Consider the following 13042-nt stretch of genomic DNA (forward strand, 5'->3'; position numbering starts at 1 on the left):
AAACAGGATATTTATAAAGACTGTTTTATATGTACAAATTATTATTTTCGGACATATTGTGCTATATTAAATGAAAAAATAACAGAGAGGAAAATAATCAATAACTTCCATGTATATACAACAGGTATAAGGTACGTGGTTGTCCCAAGCATAGACACACGCGCCATACCATCGCGACCGGATCAATGCGAGGGAACCGGTGTTTTACATTCCGAGGAAATTCACGTCTCGTTGAAAATGGAATTGTTTACAGCTCTGAGCTTATTCAGTCGACAAAAGTACGAGGAATGTGCCGCGGTATGCACGGATCTGTTGAGAAAGAATCCACTGGATCAGGTATGCATTCTGTTTTTCTTAAAGAAGATATTGATCATCAGCGATGATACAACAATATTGCTGTATTAGGCTGTGTGGGTTTTGAAGATGCGTGCTTTGACGTTGCAAATCTATGTGGATGACATCGAAGGCGAAGAGGAAGGAATCGCGGAGACTTTGCTAGATAACTACGCGATATCGTCGATGCCAAGGCCAGGAACTTCCCTGAAGAATCCTGGCACTAGTTATACCGGTCAAGGAGTGCGACCGAAATCTCAGTCTGGTTTGTCATTGAAGCTCACTTAAAAAAATATCAAATATCAAATATCGACTCTCCTTAAGGATTTTTCAAAAAAGCATTGTTAATGTCCTAAAAGGTAGACCTGTTACTGGGGTAGTGCGACCCGCTACTCAAGCAGCGATGTCCCAATCGATCGAGCAGGCGTTGAGAACACCGAGAACAGCGATGACTGCTAGACCAATCACAGCGAGCTCAGGACGCAGTGTCAGGTACAATATTCGCAATTATATTTAATATCTGTCAACGGAATATGAGATTTTCGTCTTCTCAGACTTGGTACCGCGTCAATGTTGACGGAGCCCGGTGGACCCTTTATCCAGTTATCGCGGTTGAATGTAACCAAGTACGCCAGCCAACAAAGCATAGCGAAACCGTTGTTCGAATACATATATTATCATGAGAACGATGCGAGATACGTAAGTATCGTGTGGATTATAAAATATTAATATTTTCAAGGCGCGATTACATCACGTTATGTTTTAAATTGTTTTCTAAAATTTTCACAGGCGTTGGACTTGGCCGTTCAGGCGACACAGATCTGTCAGTACAAAGACTGGTGGTGGAAAGTCCAGCTGGGAAAGTGTTACTACACCCTGGGACTGGTGAGAGACGCAGAACAGCAGTTCAAGTCCGCGTTGAAAGATCATAAAGCTGTCGAGACTGTTCTGAGACTGATCAGAGTCTATGTCAGACTGGACCAGCCGTTAGCCGCGCTGGACACGTGCAAGAAAGGTCTCGAGTACTTTACGAATGACGTCACAATTCTCACGGAGATGGGTCGCATATTTGAAGGCCTGAACAACTTGTCGATGTCCATGAAATATTACAAAATGATTGCGCAGGAGGACGCCTCTCACACCGAGGCGATAGCTAGTATAGGCATGCATCACTTTTACAACGATCAGCCGGAGTTGGCGTTACGTTATTACAGGTGTGTATATTGAATCTACACTTTGCCAGAAAAGATGTCGCACTTTTGCACAGTTTTTAACTATAAGTTTGAAAATTTGTAGACATTTAAATATTCTTTCTATTTTTACTTGAAGTTAAATTACTTGAAGTTTAAAATGTTTACTTGGTTAAGTTTAAAATTTTCTTCAACTAATCCTCAGGCGTCTACTGCAAATGGGTGTACATAATACCGAATTGTTCAATAATCTCGGGCTCTGTTGTTTCTACGCCCAGCAATACGATCATACTATATCATGTTTCGAGAGAGCACTAAGTCTCGGTACCGATGAAAACATAGCCGATATATGGTACAACATTTCCCACATTGCTATCGTACGTATAAACACGCGCACGTGTAATTCTGATTTTATCTTATATATATTGATTACATTATAATTATAGACTTTAGGTGATCTGATAATGGCCGAGGAATGCTTAAGATTGGCTATCGCGGCCGATAATAGGCATGCTTTAGCTTACAATAATCTCGGTGTGTTAGAAATACGAAACGGCAATGTTACGGCAGCGAGAACTTACTTCCATGCGGCGGCTAACATCGGCAGTTACTTATACGAAGCGCACTTCAACAGCGCTCACTTGGCTTATGAGGTTATTTATTTTTTCCGCTTAATTATGCATGTATTGACTGATATTGGAAATTTGTTTCATGTACTTGTACAGGTTGGAGATCTGCAGACAAGTTACAACGCGATACAAAAGTCGTTGAGTTCCTACCCCGGACATCACGATAGCAAGACTCTCTTGCGAAAACTACAACGATACTTCTCGCACATATGAGACAAACAATGAGAGAAGTGTTTCTTAATCTACATTATCCTGTTATATTGTATTATTTTGTTTAATGTATAATATTTAAATGTAATTCTATATACATAATGTACATGTACAAAGCGGCAGAAATCAATTTCTACATTGTTTATAAATGTCTGAAATTGAAAAATAGCAATCAAAATCCGAATCTGATATGAAAGAATCGTTAAAATTTACGTAAAAGTATAAGAATCAATACTTAAATGCAATAACTTAGAGAATTAATGATAAAATTGTCCGTTATTATATCTAGCACTGTCTTTTCTTATCAAGTTTGTATAAATATATATATATCAATTGATGGCTTTTCTCATTCAATGAGAAGATACGATATTTTTGTACCATCAATAAATTTAGCTCGATCGTGTAGTGTCAGAAGTTTCTATGATTATATTTAATTACAGATCTTGTAATTGACATTATCCAATGATATTCTAAAAAGATAATACTTGGCGACTATAGTTACGTGTATTACTCACAAAAAAACACGATATTGGAATATATGTCCAAATATGAAATTTGGGAAATGTCTATGAAATACTTGCATAGCCCAATTTGCTTAGTTTTGTCCTCTGGAAGCCCAGAGCTGTGTACAGTCTTCTGACAGAAAAAGTATTGTAACGCACCTTATACAGTATGGGATATAACTAGCCACGATATTATAAGATAAAATAGAAAAATTGGATATACTGCTAAAGCTTTCCTTCCTACAGGTTGACTGTCACCAAGGAATGCCATTGATGCTAAAACATCAATAAGAATTTGATAAAAACTTTTTGTTACGTAAACTTTACAAAAGTAAATATAGTTACTACTACCACTTACCATATGTTGCCCACAAAAATCCAATTACAGTGATCACAAACCTCAGAATAAATAGGAGTGTGGTTTGTTGTACTATCAGTATAACTGTGCATATAATTAGAGCAATGGCAGTCGGTAATAGGCAATATCCTAAGACACAAACACTTTGGAAGAAAGATCTGTAAATTTATATCATTGCATTTCATTGATTCAGTAATCAATATAACCATTGCTATAACTTACAACTTATAATAGATCAACTCACATATTTCCACCCAATAGTTTTGAATTCAATGTAACAACCATAGAACCAATCCACACAATAACAAATACTTCTGCAAATTCAGGCCCTCCATCGTTTGAATTGTCGGCTGTGACAGAGGAACCTTGTAATATCCTAAATAAATTATAAATTTTAATCAGTCTTATATAAAAGTTTTTATATTTTATTAACACATGCATATACAATTATAGCTTACATTGCCATGAATGTGCATAATACTAATGGTCCCCATAGATCCCCTGAAATATGACATCACACAATACGATGATTAAACTATATTTATATAATTTATGAAGATTCATCTTTTATAAACTTACATTCCTTCAGCAGACTTTTCTTTTCTTTAGGATATAAAACATGGAAAAATTTCTTGCCCACTGCACGAACGTCCCTCAACTGTATCAGATATAAATCATAATGGTCTTTACTACTTGAGATAAATCTCAGAGTTGGAACAGAAGGAAATAACAACACTTGCTTACAATCGTATCTCTGATGGGCTCGTCTAGCGTATTAAATTCTGGTTCTCCTAAGTTTGATCTCTGTTTAGAATCTACTGTCATCTCACCCTCAACATGCTGAGGATCAACAGTGTAAGCAGCATCATCGTACATCTGTTGAATACGATACAAACTTCAAGTGTTTACACCAAAACATATACACGTGACAGCTTGTACTTTTAGTATTCATCGTGACGACGAAATTTCCAGACGTATGTCGGGAAACCACAACGTCCGATCGAGATAGCAACAGATGATACTTGCGTCCAGCTTCGCCTCGGCCATTGCCGCCATGTTTACTGCCGACGCTGATCAGGAGATTACTGCGAGAAACTACTGCGGCGAGATCGTGCTGTCGACGGTTTCGTGGATAACACGTCTCGGCTACATCGGGAGAAATTCTTCACGTGTATCGACACGTTCGCCCGCACGTTTACACGCGTGTCGCACACACCGTGTATAACGTACTCGCGTTCTCTCGCTCCGACTCGTTCTTACGGCTCAGTGTTACTGCAGCTGGCATCAAAGCGCGATGACGCCACATTTATCCGATAATCTGCGACTTGACTCAAATCTACAATCAGCGCGCTCGTAACTGAGATGAGTCGCCGGTGACTCGATGATTTCGACGGGCTAGAAGTGACATTCGACGAAGAACCCTTCGTGTCGACAGATGGCCCCCCTGTCACAGCGAGACGTCAGCAACAGTGATTGTGTTCGAACAACACGAACATCGAACGGTGACATTAATTTCTCTCGATGCGATACGATGAAGCAAAACGAAGATCGACAACGTTGTCGCGTACCTCGTTGGTGGAGTTCTCTCGCGATGTACCGTCCACGAAGACACCGGTTGCCACGCGTTTTCCTTCACATCGTCGTGGCCCTGTTGTTGTTGTTGTTGACAGTCAGTGCGCACACGCAGCGGGAAATCGACGGACCAATGGAGAACGAGCCGCGAAAGAGCGTGGAATCCAAATCGAAACTCGACGAGGAACTATGTATCTGTTGAATTTTATTTTTCCTCTAATTATTTTTCCTAGTTTCTTTCCTACATTCGATTAACTCTGCTATTTGTAGCCGTGCTCTCTGCATCTCGACGGAAATAAATAATAAAAAGGATAACGGTTCTTTCCGTATCGTTAGAGCACATTTATCACATTTTAAAAAGACATGAAAGTACGGCTAAGAACAGAGATTGTTTTGTTGTAATTTCATTTGTCTCACATTTGTATACATCTTAACTACTTTACAGTTAAAAGACTATTCGCCCAACGGCGCAAGGATCACATACAAGCTGTGCACGCTCTTCTAAAGATGGACAACTACGAGCGTCTATACAAGATGATTGCGATGTTGGCCGAGAAAGTGGTAGAGGTAATCGAATCCAGCAAGAGCGTCATCGAGAAGGCTGCTTTCGTGCCGAACAACAGTTCTTTCCCGGAAGACACTAACGTTAAAGAAGGTATGATGATCTAATCGCTTCTCGCGCAAAAGTTCTCGATCCAAACAGCATAAACTGCTAAAAGATATCTTAAAGAAGTCCAATAGATATCCTATTTCTTTTAGAAATCGTCTTTTGGATGTCTTTAAGACGTGTTTTAGTAATTCATGCACTCTCTAGGAATGCTTCTGTACTCTAATTTTAATCAGTTCTCTTCTTTATTGATACCTGAAATTATCAATCAATTGAAAATTATGACGACAGTTTCGTCGTATGTGACAAACTAAAGAGCACTTTCTTCTTTACTTATTGATTTCTGTACATGTCGCAGCATTGTCCAATATTCTGGAGAACACCGCGCTCTTCGGAGATATCATCCTGCACCTACCGGATATCTCTCACAGAATACTGAAGGCGCAGCAGAGCTTAAACTCTACGATACATTGGTCCCTGAATTTCGCCAATCGGACTCGCTACTTGCTAGACAAATCGACCATCACGATGATCCACTTGGTTGAACAGGAGCTGAATATCACGGAACGGGATCCAAACTATTTTAATCGGTACAGGTCTGCCGCTCACGTTGACGAGCGCGAGGATGACTCGAAGGCGACGACGGCGACGAAGAAAAAGAAGAAGCAGTCCGCGAAGAGGGACAAGCGCAAAAAGGGCCCACAGATCGCTAAAATCGAGTTGTGAGCGACAAGTCGCCCTCGACGAGAAATTCCTCCGACCGGTTCCTGAATCGCCTCGTTAAGAAGTGAGCTCTTAGAATCCTAAGGCAACCAACGGCCTATTGATGGCTCTCGTCGCTATGAAGATTCCACGTTTCGCTTTGTACTCTTTGGAGTTAGAGTAACAGCAACGGGCTTCCGAACGACGACGTATCTCGATGATTTCTATTGAAAACTTTCTATTAAGTTTCTTAGAATTATTTAACATCGTGCGTAGAAAAGAGACAACTTCGTTAATGTAACTGAATTTTTATTACTTGGGGACCAAACGAAAACTCGGTTGTAGGGACAGAAAGATACTTCCTGTAGGAAATTTCTACTTAGCCAATTGCTAATTCCAGTTATCTCAATCGAGTTTTAATGCAATTGAATATTCAGACGAATATTTTCGTCTGCACGCAGTAACAGAGATATTATTTCTCGTCAGCAAGTTTTTCGTCTAGTCTCCATTCAATTACACGAACTGAAATCGTTTTTTCCATGTGCGCATTTAGCACGATAAGCATTTGCAATTACATTATGCTATACCATTATGTCATTAAGTAATGAAAATCGCTATACATATCGCAGCTCGAAGAGGCCTCTTAAAATCGCGTAAGCATAATAAAAACATCGTACCGTCCACATTTCTTTGACTCGCGTGCAATACGATGTTCTCCAACCTGCTACCTGCTTCCAAGGTCAGGCATTTGCATCCTCGTGCAAATTTGCAAACTCACAATTCATTCGCGACGTCGCCTCGTAATTGTGGGCTTTGAGAGATGGGACAAAGGTAAAGAGGGCCGCCGACGTGCCTGTTTAAAAACGAAACAAGGGCCGGAGGCCGGATACCTCGCCGTGAATCTCACGCCGACGACGCGTCGTGTTCAACGCGAGAGACGGTATCTCTCGTCGGTTCACTCCCGGCGGGCCGTCACGCCGGTAGAAAGTGGTCAGCCAATGAGCTGAGGAACGGCGGTTCCTCGGCCCTGCCAGTTCCCGCGGAGTGCCGCGCCGGCGGCCGGCCCTCACCGCGCGGGTACCCCCGGCAGTGTCGCGACGGTGGATCAGCCCGGTGGTGGTCGGTCGACCGATAATACGTCTCCGTGGTCGCGGTCGCGCGAGCTGAAGCGAGAAACCTAACCGAGGAAAGCACGCGGAAGCATCGGCATCCGGGACGGGACGCGCCGACCAGTCATCTAAGAGCATCTCAGCACTGGTGCGGTACACATACACATCGACAGCAAGCGACACGCGGAACGATGAAGCTCCAGGAAGCGGCGCTTCTCTGCGCCGTCTTGACCGTCGTCGCAGGTAGGCGCGCCTTCACGCAAACACGAAATATTTCCTATGTCGATCGGTTCACCTTTCTCTCCTTGCTGGCTATCGGGTTCCAGAGGTCGAGCAATGTGCGTGTTCGCGTGGGAGAGCCGGAAAAACGAGGGAGAAATCGCTGGAATTCCCGTGGGAATTCCATCGCGTTTCCGTCCGTCCCGTTGTAGTTTTGTCTATTCGCTGTGTTAAGAGACGTCCACCTTGGAGATGGCGAAACTTCAAGATTGAATTCTCGATCCGATCTCAATTAGCCGAAGATCCCTCGCGCGCGATCGTTGATGCCGAACGACGATTTTCATTCCAATATCGTTCGCTTTAATAATGATAGCTTTCCAAAAATTATTAAATTCCCAGACGATCGTCCGCACCACCATTGAATTCCTAATACCGCGCATTAATTCGGGATGAGTTGGTTTCTGCTGTCTTATTGTTCGATACTATGCCTGACCAATCCTGTAACAGACTCACGTTAATTTTTTCTCTTTTCCTCTGCCTCGATGGTATTTTAGAGGTGTTCTCCGGCTACGTTCTCTCTCATTTGCTCCTTTTTCTTCGCTCTTCTTCGTGGTCGATATATTTATCGATAAGAGATTGGTGAAGAAACCGTGTATAATAATCTGCAACAAATCGCGCACTAAATATCTCTCGTTCACATATTGCATTCTGCATTTGTATTCTAACGTGAAGGGAAACTCGTGAATTACAAGAGATATTGGTTTAATTGAAGAATTTAAGTTTGGCAGTGACTTGTAATTTAACACTCTATTGCCATAACTGGAATTATTAGAGTAACTTAAGTTACTGGAATAACTTAAAATGATTAGAGTATTGAGAGCTTGATTCGTATTAAAAAGAGAAAGTAAGAAAGAAGAGAAAAATGCAGAAAATCCGAGGAAAATCCGAGGAGACAACACTGACGCGCTGACGAATTCGGCACGCCGCGGTTTCACTCGCGTTTACATAAGATTTGTTTCACGCGCATATGGTATACAGTCACACACACACATGCAGCTGCATGTGTGCATACGCGCGTCCAAACGATAGCGAGGAAATGTTACACCTGAGAAAGAAAGGGAGAGAAGGAAAGAGAACAGAACTCACGAGCGCACGTCATTGCCAACGTTACGGTGGTGTGTACCTTCACTTTCCACTTCGCGCGCTAAACGGATCTCTTTGACATCCGCGAGCGCGAGCACTTCTCTCGACAAATTATGGTCGTAATTCATTTCGCGCCACAAAGAATTTTCCCTGCAAGAACAAGTGAAATTTTAGAAGAGAACTGATGAAAAAGGTAAAACCAAGTTATTCATAAAAAAAAAATTATTTTCAAGATTCAGAGACACAAACTGTTCATTAATTTCAATATATTCGGAAAAAGAACTAAGCTATATCTTTTAACTTTTTAATTTTATACTAATTCATATGTATTTTTACGGAATTACATGTTTCATTTGTATCTCTGTCAACGATACCAAGCTAAATTAAAAAGAAGAGAAAGGAATTCGAGAACTTCGTCGACGTCTTTCGAGGTCTTCTTGACTACGTAGCTTCGTGATACGATTTTTTGCTTCATAATACCGCCCTTTTAACACATGCATATATTCGTCTCCATTTTGGGAAGTCCGGCGAAAGTGATGGTCTCGCCGATTGTACGGTATTTTATAGCACTGCGGTGCACCTTAATCGTCGGGCGATCGAGCGTCCTCGACATGTAACTCCCGGCCGTCAATTCTCCAGCGCTGAGATAGAGATCATGATAACTCGTCTGCGGCTTATCCATCGAAATGGAAATGTAATTATTTCACCTTGTCGTTCCTATGGGTCTTAGTTAAAACGGAATTGTCGATTAGCGTCAAGTCACGGCGAGTGACATTTAATATAATAAAGCAGAGATGACAAATCTCATGACAGATAGAATCAGAGCTGACAGGGGACGCGTAACGTTATCTAATCTTAATTTAATTATCACACGAGTGCGTAAAAGCGACGCGGTACGAAAAAATGTAGCGCTACACGTAATGATTATAAGGTCACCGGGAAGACTCCCGGCAGGTGCTACTTTCTCTCTCGTGAGCGTTCGCGCACCGTTCTTTTCTTTCTTTTTCCTTTAATACGCACCTTCGGATCTCTACATTGATCGCGCGCGCAATTTCTCTCGCTGATACTCTCATTGTTCGCATGCACGCATGCATCGAAATTCGAGAGAAAGAGAGAAGAATGCGACGCGAGATACTTTTGAAGGACCTTGAATGTACCCGTGGTGGATACGACGTGTTTTACCTCTCCAGCGGCTCCCGCTCATTGCCGAGAATGTGCATAAGCCTCATGAATATCGGTGTAATGCTTCTTGTGCAATTCCCGCTCGTACTACGCACAGCTGCCGCCGGCTCTTCCGGCGCTTAGAAATTCTTCGCACGTTCCGTGTCGAGGTACACCTCCACTCGAACGAACAACTGAAAGGAGAGGTCATGACATGCAAATCGGCGAGAAGGTGCGTTCGAGCATCGCAGAGAAATTGGACCGTTGGGTTTCGTTCGAGTAACGGTATGCGTCGACCGCATCCTACAACTGTCCGCGGATTCGATTCTAATCAAAGCATCGCGAGCTCGTTATTGAATCTACACACCGTAAAAATGCGCATTGACTTTCGACGGATTGTAATATTGCTTTCTAAGCGCACGATGTCTTTCCAGATCATCTACTTGGAGGAGCGATGAAAAACGCGGGACGGACAGCTTTGAAAAGCTATTATACTAAGAAACTCATCTAAAATTCCGTTAAAAAACACCAAGTACCTCCGCGTCGTCTTTTCACGTGTTCCTGATGCATTTATGCAGCCGAAAAAGAGCGTAAACACTCGACTCGCACGCGTTTTAATGCGCCCAAACATATTGGAATGCCCACGTTTCTCGCTTTCTCGAGCCTCTCTTCTGGAATTTCTCCCGTCCGGGAGTATTTTCTACACGTGTCCCGGGCTGTCTGCATACACACGCACGCGGCCGATGTCTTCTTCATTCTTATCCAGTCGGCATAATTTGACGTTGAATATTAATCGAAGTGGAGAAACCGAAATCCTGTGGCCTTGGTGGAAGGACGCTTGACATCGAAAGTATCCTACGCCATATGCCTGCATATAGTTGCTATTATTAGAAAGATTATCAATGTTATTAAGTCATAAATTTTCGTTATACGACCTCACAGTTCTTCCGCCCTCGTTAAAGTCACTGCCGCGTCGGGCGTAATCGCTGTGCTCGCGCGCGGAACGTAACAACGAGTTGACAGAGAGAACGCGGTAAAAGTAGAACGTAGGCACTTGATAGTCGGTCATCCGGACCACAAGAGCGCAATAAATACATTCTCGGGCGCGTTTCGAGTAAGATCCCCAACCTTGACATTTTCCCGGCACGATAGCTTTCGAGTTCTTCATTCGATCCCACGACGGACGAGCGCGCAAAGCCGTGATCTTTTCTCTGGAAGAAAAGAAGAAGAAAAAACGAGAAAGATTATCTTCATGGCCGAGCAAAAGCGCGCGATGAAATTTGATTTTGAGTGCGCGAGATATCAGCCTGTTACGAAACCAATACCTCATGCACTTTCACGAGCACGGAAAAAGGAGAAGAAAATCCTCTCTCACGCGGCGTGTTTGAGCGCTTGCGAAGCGTGCCGCGAGGCCGTTCTGGCACGTGTCTGTCGTGTATTTGTCGTAAAAATTATTGTATCGTGCCTCGCCTGTCCGTCTTCTCTTTTACTTAATCCTTCTCTCTCTCTTCGTTTCAGTTCACTGCCAGAAGAACAAAAAAGATGAAGACAAGAAGGACGAGGAGTTCAGGTGTCCGGAAGGCCAGGGTAACGGTAACTTCGCCGATCCGGCTACCTGCAGAAGGTTTTACCAAGTAATTACGATTCACTCTGATACTTTCTTTTATTATCAAGAAGATATCTTTCCCTTACTTCCGTCATTATCCACCGCGTTCTAATTGTCTACGGTTTGTTTTTCATTGGAAGTGCGTCGATGGATATCCCTACTTGAACCGATGCCCGTCGGGTTTGCACTTCGACGACATCAGCAAGTTCTGCACCTTCAAGAACGAGGCGCGATGCGGACCCATCGAGGCCAGTAAGATCACTCTACGTATCTCTATGTCGCACCAAGATCATAGATTTGGCAAATTAAATGATTCGAGATCGAAAAGCGAGAATTACAGACCTTTGCGAGGCAATTCAGCCAATGATATGCTTGTTGGCTTATCGAGCGCGCGCCCAATCTTTGTTCTATTCGCCAAAGTGTATAATTTTTGGTGAGAGTCGTGAGCGCAGTCTTCGCAGCCGTCGGGGGCGTCTTTTAATTTCCAGCCCCGGCGCCGATTACTGAGCCGCCGACGGACCTGGCTGAGCGATGCGACACGGCCAACTGTCAGCTTCCGTATTGCTTCTGCTCCCGCGACGGCACGATCATTCCCGGCGGTCTTCAGCCAGACGAGGTAAATACCATAAACTCGTAACTCGCCAGCCAGCAAATTTGTCACAAAAAAGCAAAATGTAGAGACGCAGTTATTGCATAATCGATCGTCGAACAATTCCAGACGCCACAGATGATCATAATGACGTTCGATGGGGCGATCAATCATAACAACTTCGATCATTACCAGAAGATCTTCACCCAAGACCGCCTGAACCCTAACAACTGTCCGTTGAGGGGCACGTTCTTCATCTCCCATGAGTACTGCAACTACAACATGGTCCAAAGTCTGGCGCACGACGGCCACGAGGTTGCCACGGAAACGATCTCGTGAGTAGTTGGGTTATAACGAGTTAGGGCTCACGATACGCGACTCGCCGATTCTCGATACTCACGAAAGACGAAAGAAATCGACGAGTCGTGGCGCATTGTGACCTTCGTCGGAATTGGAATAGCGTTTCGCTGACGACGGCGATGAAACGTTTAGGCTGCAGAAAGGCTTGGAGGATAAGGGCTACGAGGAGTGGGTCGGTGAGATGATCGGCATGCGAGAAATATTGAAGCACTTCAGCAATATCTCTACTAGCGAGGTGGTCGGCATGCGAGCGCCCTATTTGAAGCCCGGTCGCAACACTCAGTACAAGGTGCTCGAGGACTTCGGTTATATATACGACAGTAGCATAGGGATCTCGCCGCTGAAGGTGCCGATCTGGCCATACACCCTCGACTACAAGATCCCGCACGAGTGTAAAGCGGGCACTTGTCCCACTAAGTCGTTCCAGGGTAATGAAATCGACGATGCGGGTTTAATTTTCTTTGTGATTCAATCGAAAATTTCGACAAGAACAGAACTATAGAATATTAGAAATATATTTGTCGTATACACACACACACACACACACATTATATATATATATATATATATATATATATATATACCCAAATAGCACACGATATTCTATGGATATCCTATGGACGTCCTTAGAACAGGATATCCCTGGAAGATTTGTGCTATTGGGATATATATATATATATATATATATATATATATATATATATATATATATATATATATATATATATATATATATATATATATGTGTGTG

At 43.0% G+C, this 13042-nt stretch overlaps 4 protein-coding genes across 5 annotated transcripts in view; 3 read left to right on the forward strand and 1 right to left on the reverse strand.

Annotated features, from left to right (window-relative positions):
• Positions 1-74: 74 nt before the first annotated feature.
• Positions 75-2699, forward strand: LOC116844336 (tetratricopeptide repeat protein 8). 2 transcript variants are annotated; one of them, XM_032815742.1, is made up of 8 exons: positions 238-336; positions 406-598; positions 693-825; positions 888-1032; positions 1123-1547; positions 1729-1900; positions 1970-2176; positions 2249-2699. In XM_032815742.1, the coding sequence occupies exons 1-8, from the start codon at positions 238-240 to the stop codon at positions 2363-2365; spliced, it is 1491 nt and encodes a 496-aa protein (XP_032671633.1). In that variant the 3' UTR covers positions 2366-2699. The 2 variants fall into 2 exon arrangements, with proteins under 2 accessions (XP_032671632.1, XP_032671633.1); XM_032815741.1 differs by having other exon boundaries at positions 75-336; positions 1970-2699.
• On the reverse strand, positions 2408-4393 carry LOC116844339 (protein YIPF6). Its single transcript, XM_032815745.1, has 7 exons — positions 4250-4393; positions 3968-4099; positions 3803-3881; positions 3682-3724; positions 3468-3599; positions 3224-3381; positions 2408-3141 (listed from the first exon to the last, which is right to left on the reverse strand). Exons 1-7 carry the CDS (start codon positions 4277-4279, stop codon positions 3026-3028), a joined length of 690 nt encoding a protein of 229 aa, XP_032671636.1. The 5' UTR covers positions 4280-4393; the 3' UTR covers positions 2408-3025.
• Positions 4394-4620: 227 nt separating this feature from the next.
• On the forward strand, positions 4621-6789 carry LOC116844338 (coiled-coil domain-containing protein 134-like). Its single transcript, XM_032815744.1, has 3 exons — positions 4621-4986; positions 5241-5450; positions 5761-6789. Exons 1-3 carry the CDS (start codon positions 4659-4661, stop codon positions 6126-6128), a joined length of 906 nt encoding a protein of 301 aa, XP_032671635.1. The 5' UTR covers positions 4621-4658; the 3' UTR covers positions 6129-6789.
• Positions 6790-7116: 327 nt separating this feature from the next.
• Positions 7117-13042, forward strand: part of LOC116844337 — a 7760-nt gene continuing 1834 nt past the window's right edge. The window contains exons 1-6 of the mRNA XM_032815743.1: positions 7117-7456; positions 11255-11370; positions 11483-11594; positions 11831-11958; positions 12061-12266; positions 12424-12719. Coding sequence (XP_032671634.1) covers positions 7405-7456; positions 11255-11370; positions 11483-11594; positions 11831-11958; positions 12061-12266; positions 12424-12719 — 910 coding nt within the window. The 5' untranslated portion in view covers positions 7117-7404. The remainder of the gene's footprint in view (positions 7457-11254; positions 11371-11482; positions 11595-11830; positions 11959-12060; positions 12267-12423; positions 12720-13042) is intronic.

Source organism: Odontomachus brunneus, unplaced genomic scaffold (assembly GCF_010583005.1).
Source record: "Odontomachus brunneus isolate Ranch 3 - 2012 unplaced genomic scaffold, Obru_v1 Obru_scaffold_041, whole genome shotgun sequence".
NCBI lineage: Eukaryota > Metazoa > Arthropoda > Insecta > Hymenoptera > Formicidae > Odontomachus > Odontomachus brunneus.

Coding starts and splice junctions, on each gene's coding strand:
- LOC116844336 (XM_032815741.1), top strand. CDS start 238: ATGGAATTGTTTACAGCTCTGAGCTTATTCAGTCGACAAAAGTACGAG. Junction 599..692: donor GCGACCGAAATCTCAGTCTG/GTTTGTCATTGA, acceptor ATGTCCTAAAAG/GTAGACCTGTTACTGGGGTA. Junction 1,548..1,728: donor TTGGCGTTACGTTATTACAG/GTGTGTATATTG, acceptor ACTAATCCTCAG/GCGTCTACTGCAAATGGGTG.
- LOC116844338 (XM_032815744.1), top strand. CDS start 4,659: ATGGCCCCCCTGTCACAGCGAGACGTCAGCAACAGTGATTGTGTTCGA. Junction 4,987..5,240: donor GAAACTCGACGAGGAACTAT/GTATCTGTTGAA, acceptor ACTACTTTACAG/TTAAAAGACTATTCGCCCAA. Junction 5,451..5,760: donor AGACACTAACGTTAAAGAAG/GTATGATGATCT, acceptor TACATGTCGCAG/CATTGTCCAATATTCTGGAG.
- LOC116844339 (XM_032815745.1), bottom strand. CDS start 4,279: ATGGCGGCAATGGCCGAGGCGAAGCTGGAC. Junction 4,100..4,249: donor TGGCCGAGGCGAAGCTGGAC/GCAAGTATCATC, acceptor CGTATTCAACAG/ATGTACGATGATGCTGCTTA. Junction 3,382..3,467: donor AAACTATTGGGTGGAAATAT/GTGAGTTGATCT, acceptor ATAAATTTACAG/ATCTTTCTTCCAAAGTGTTT.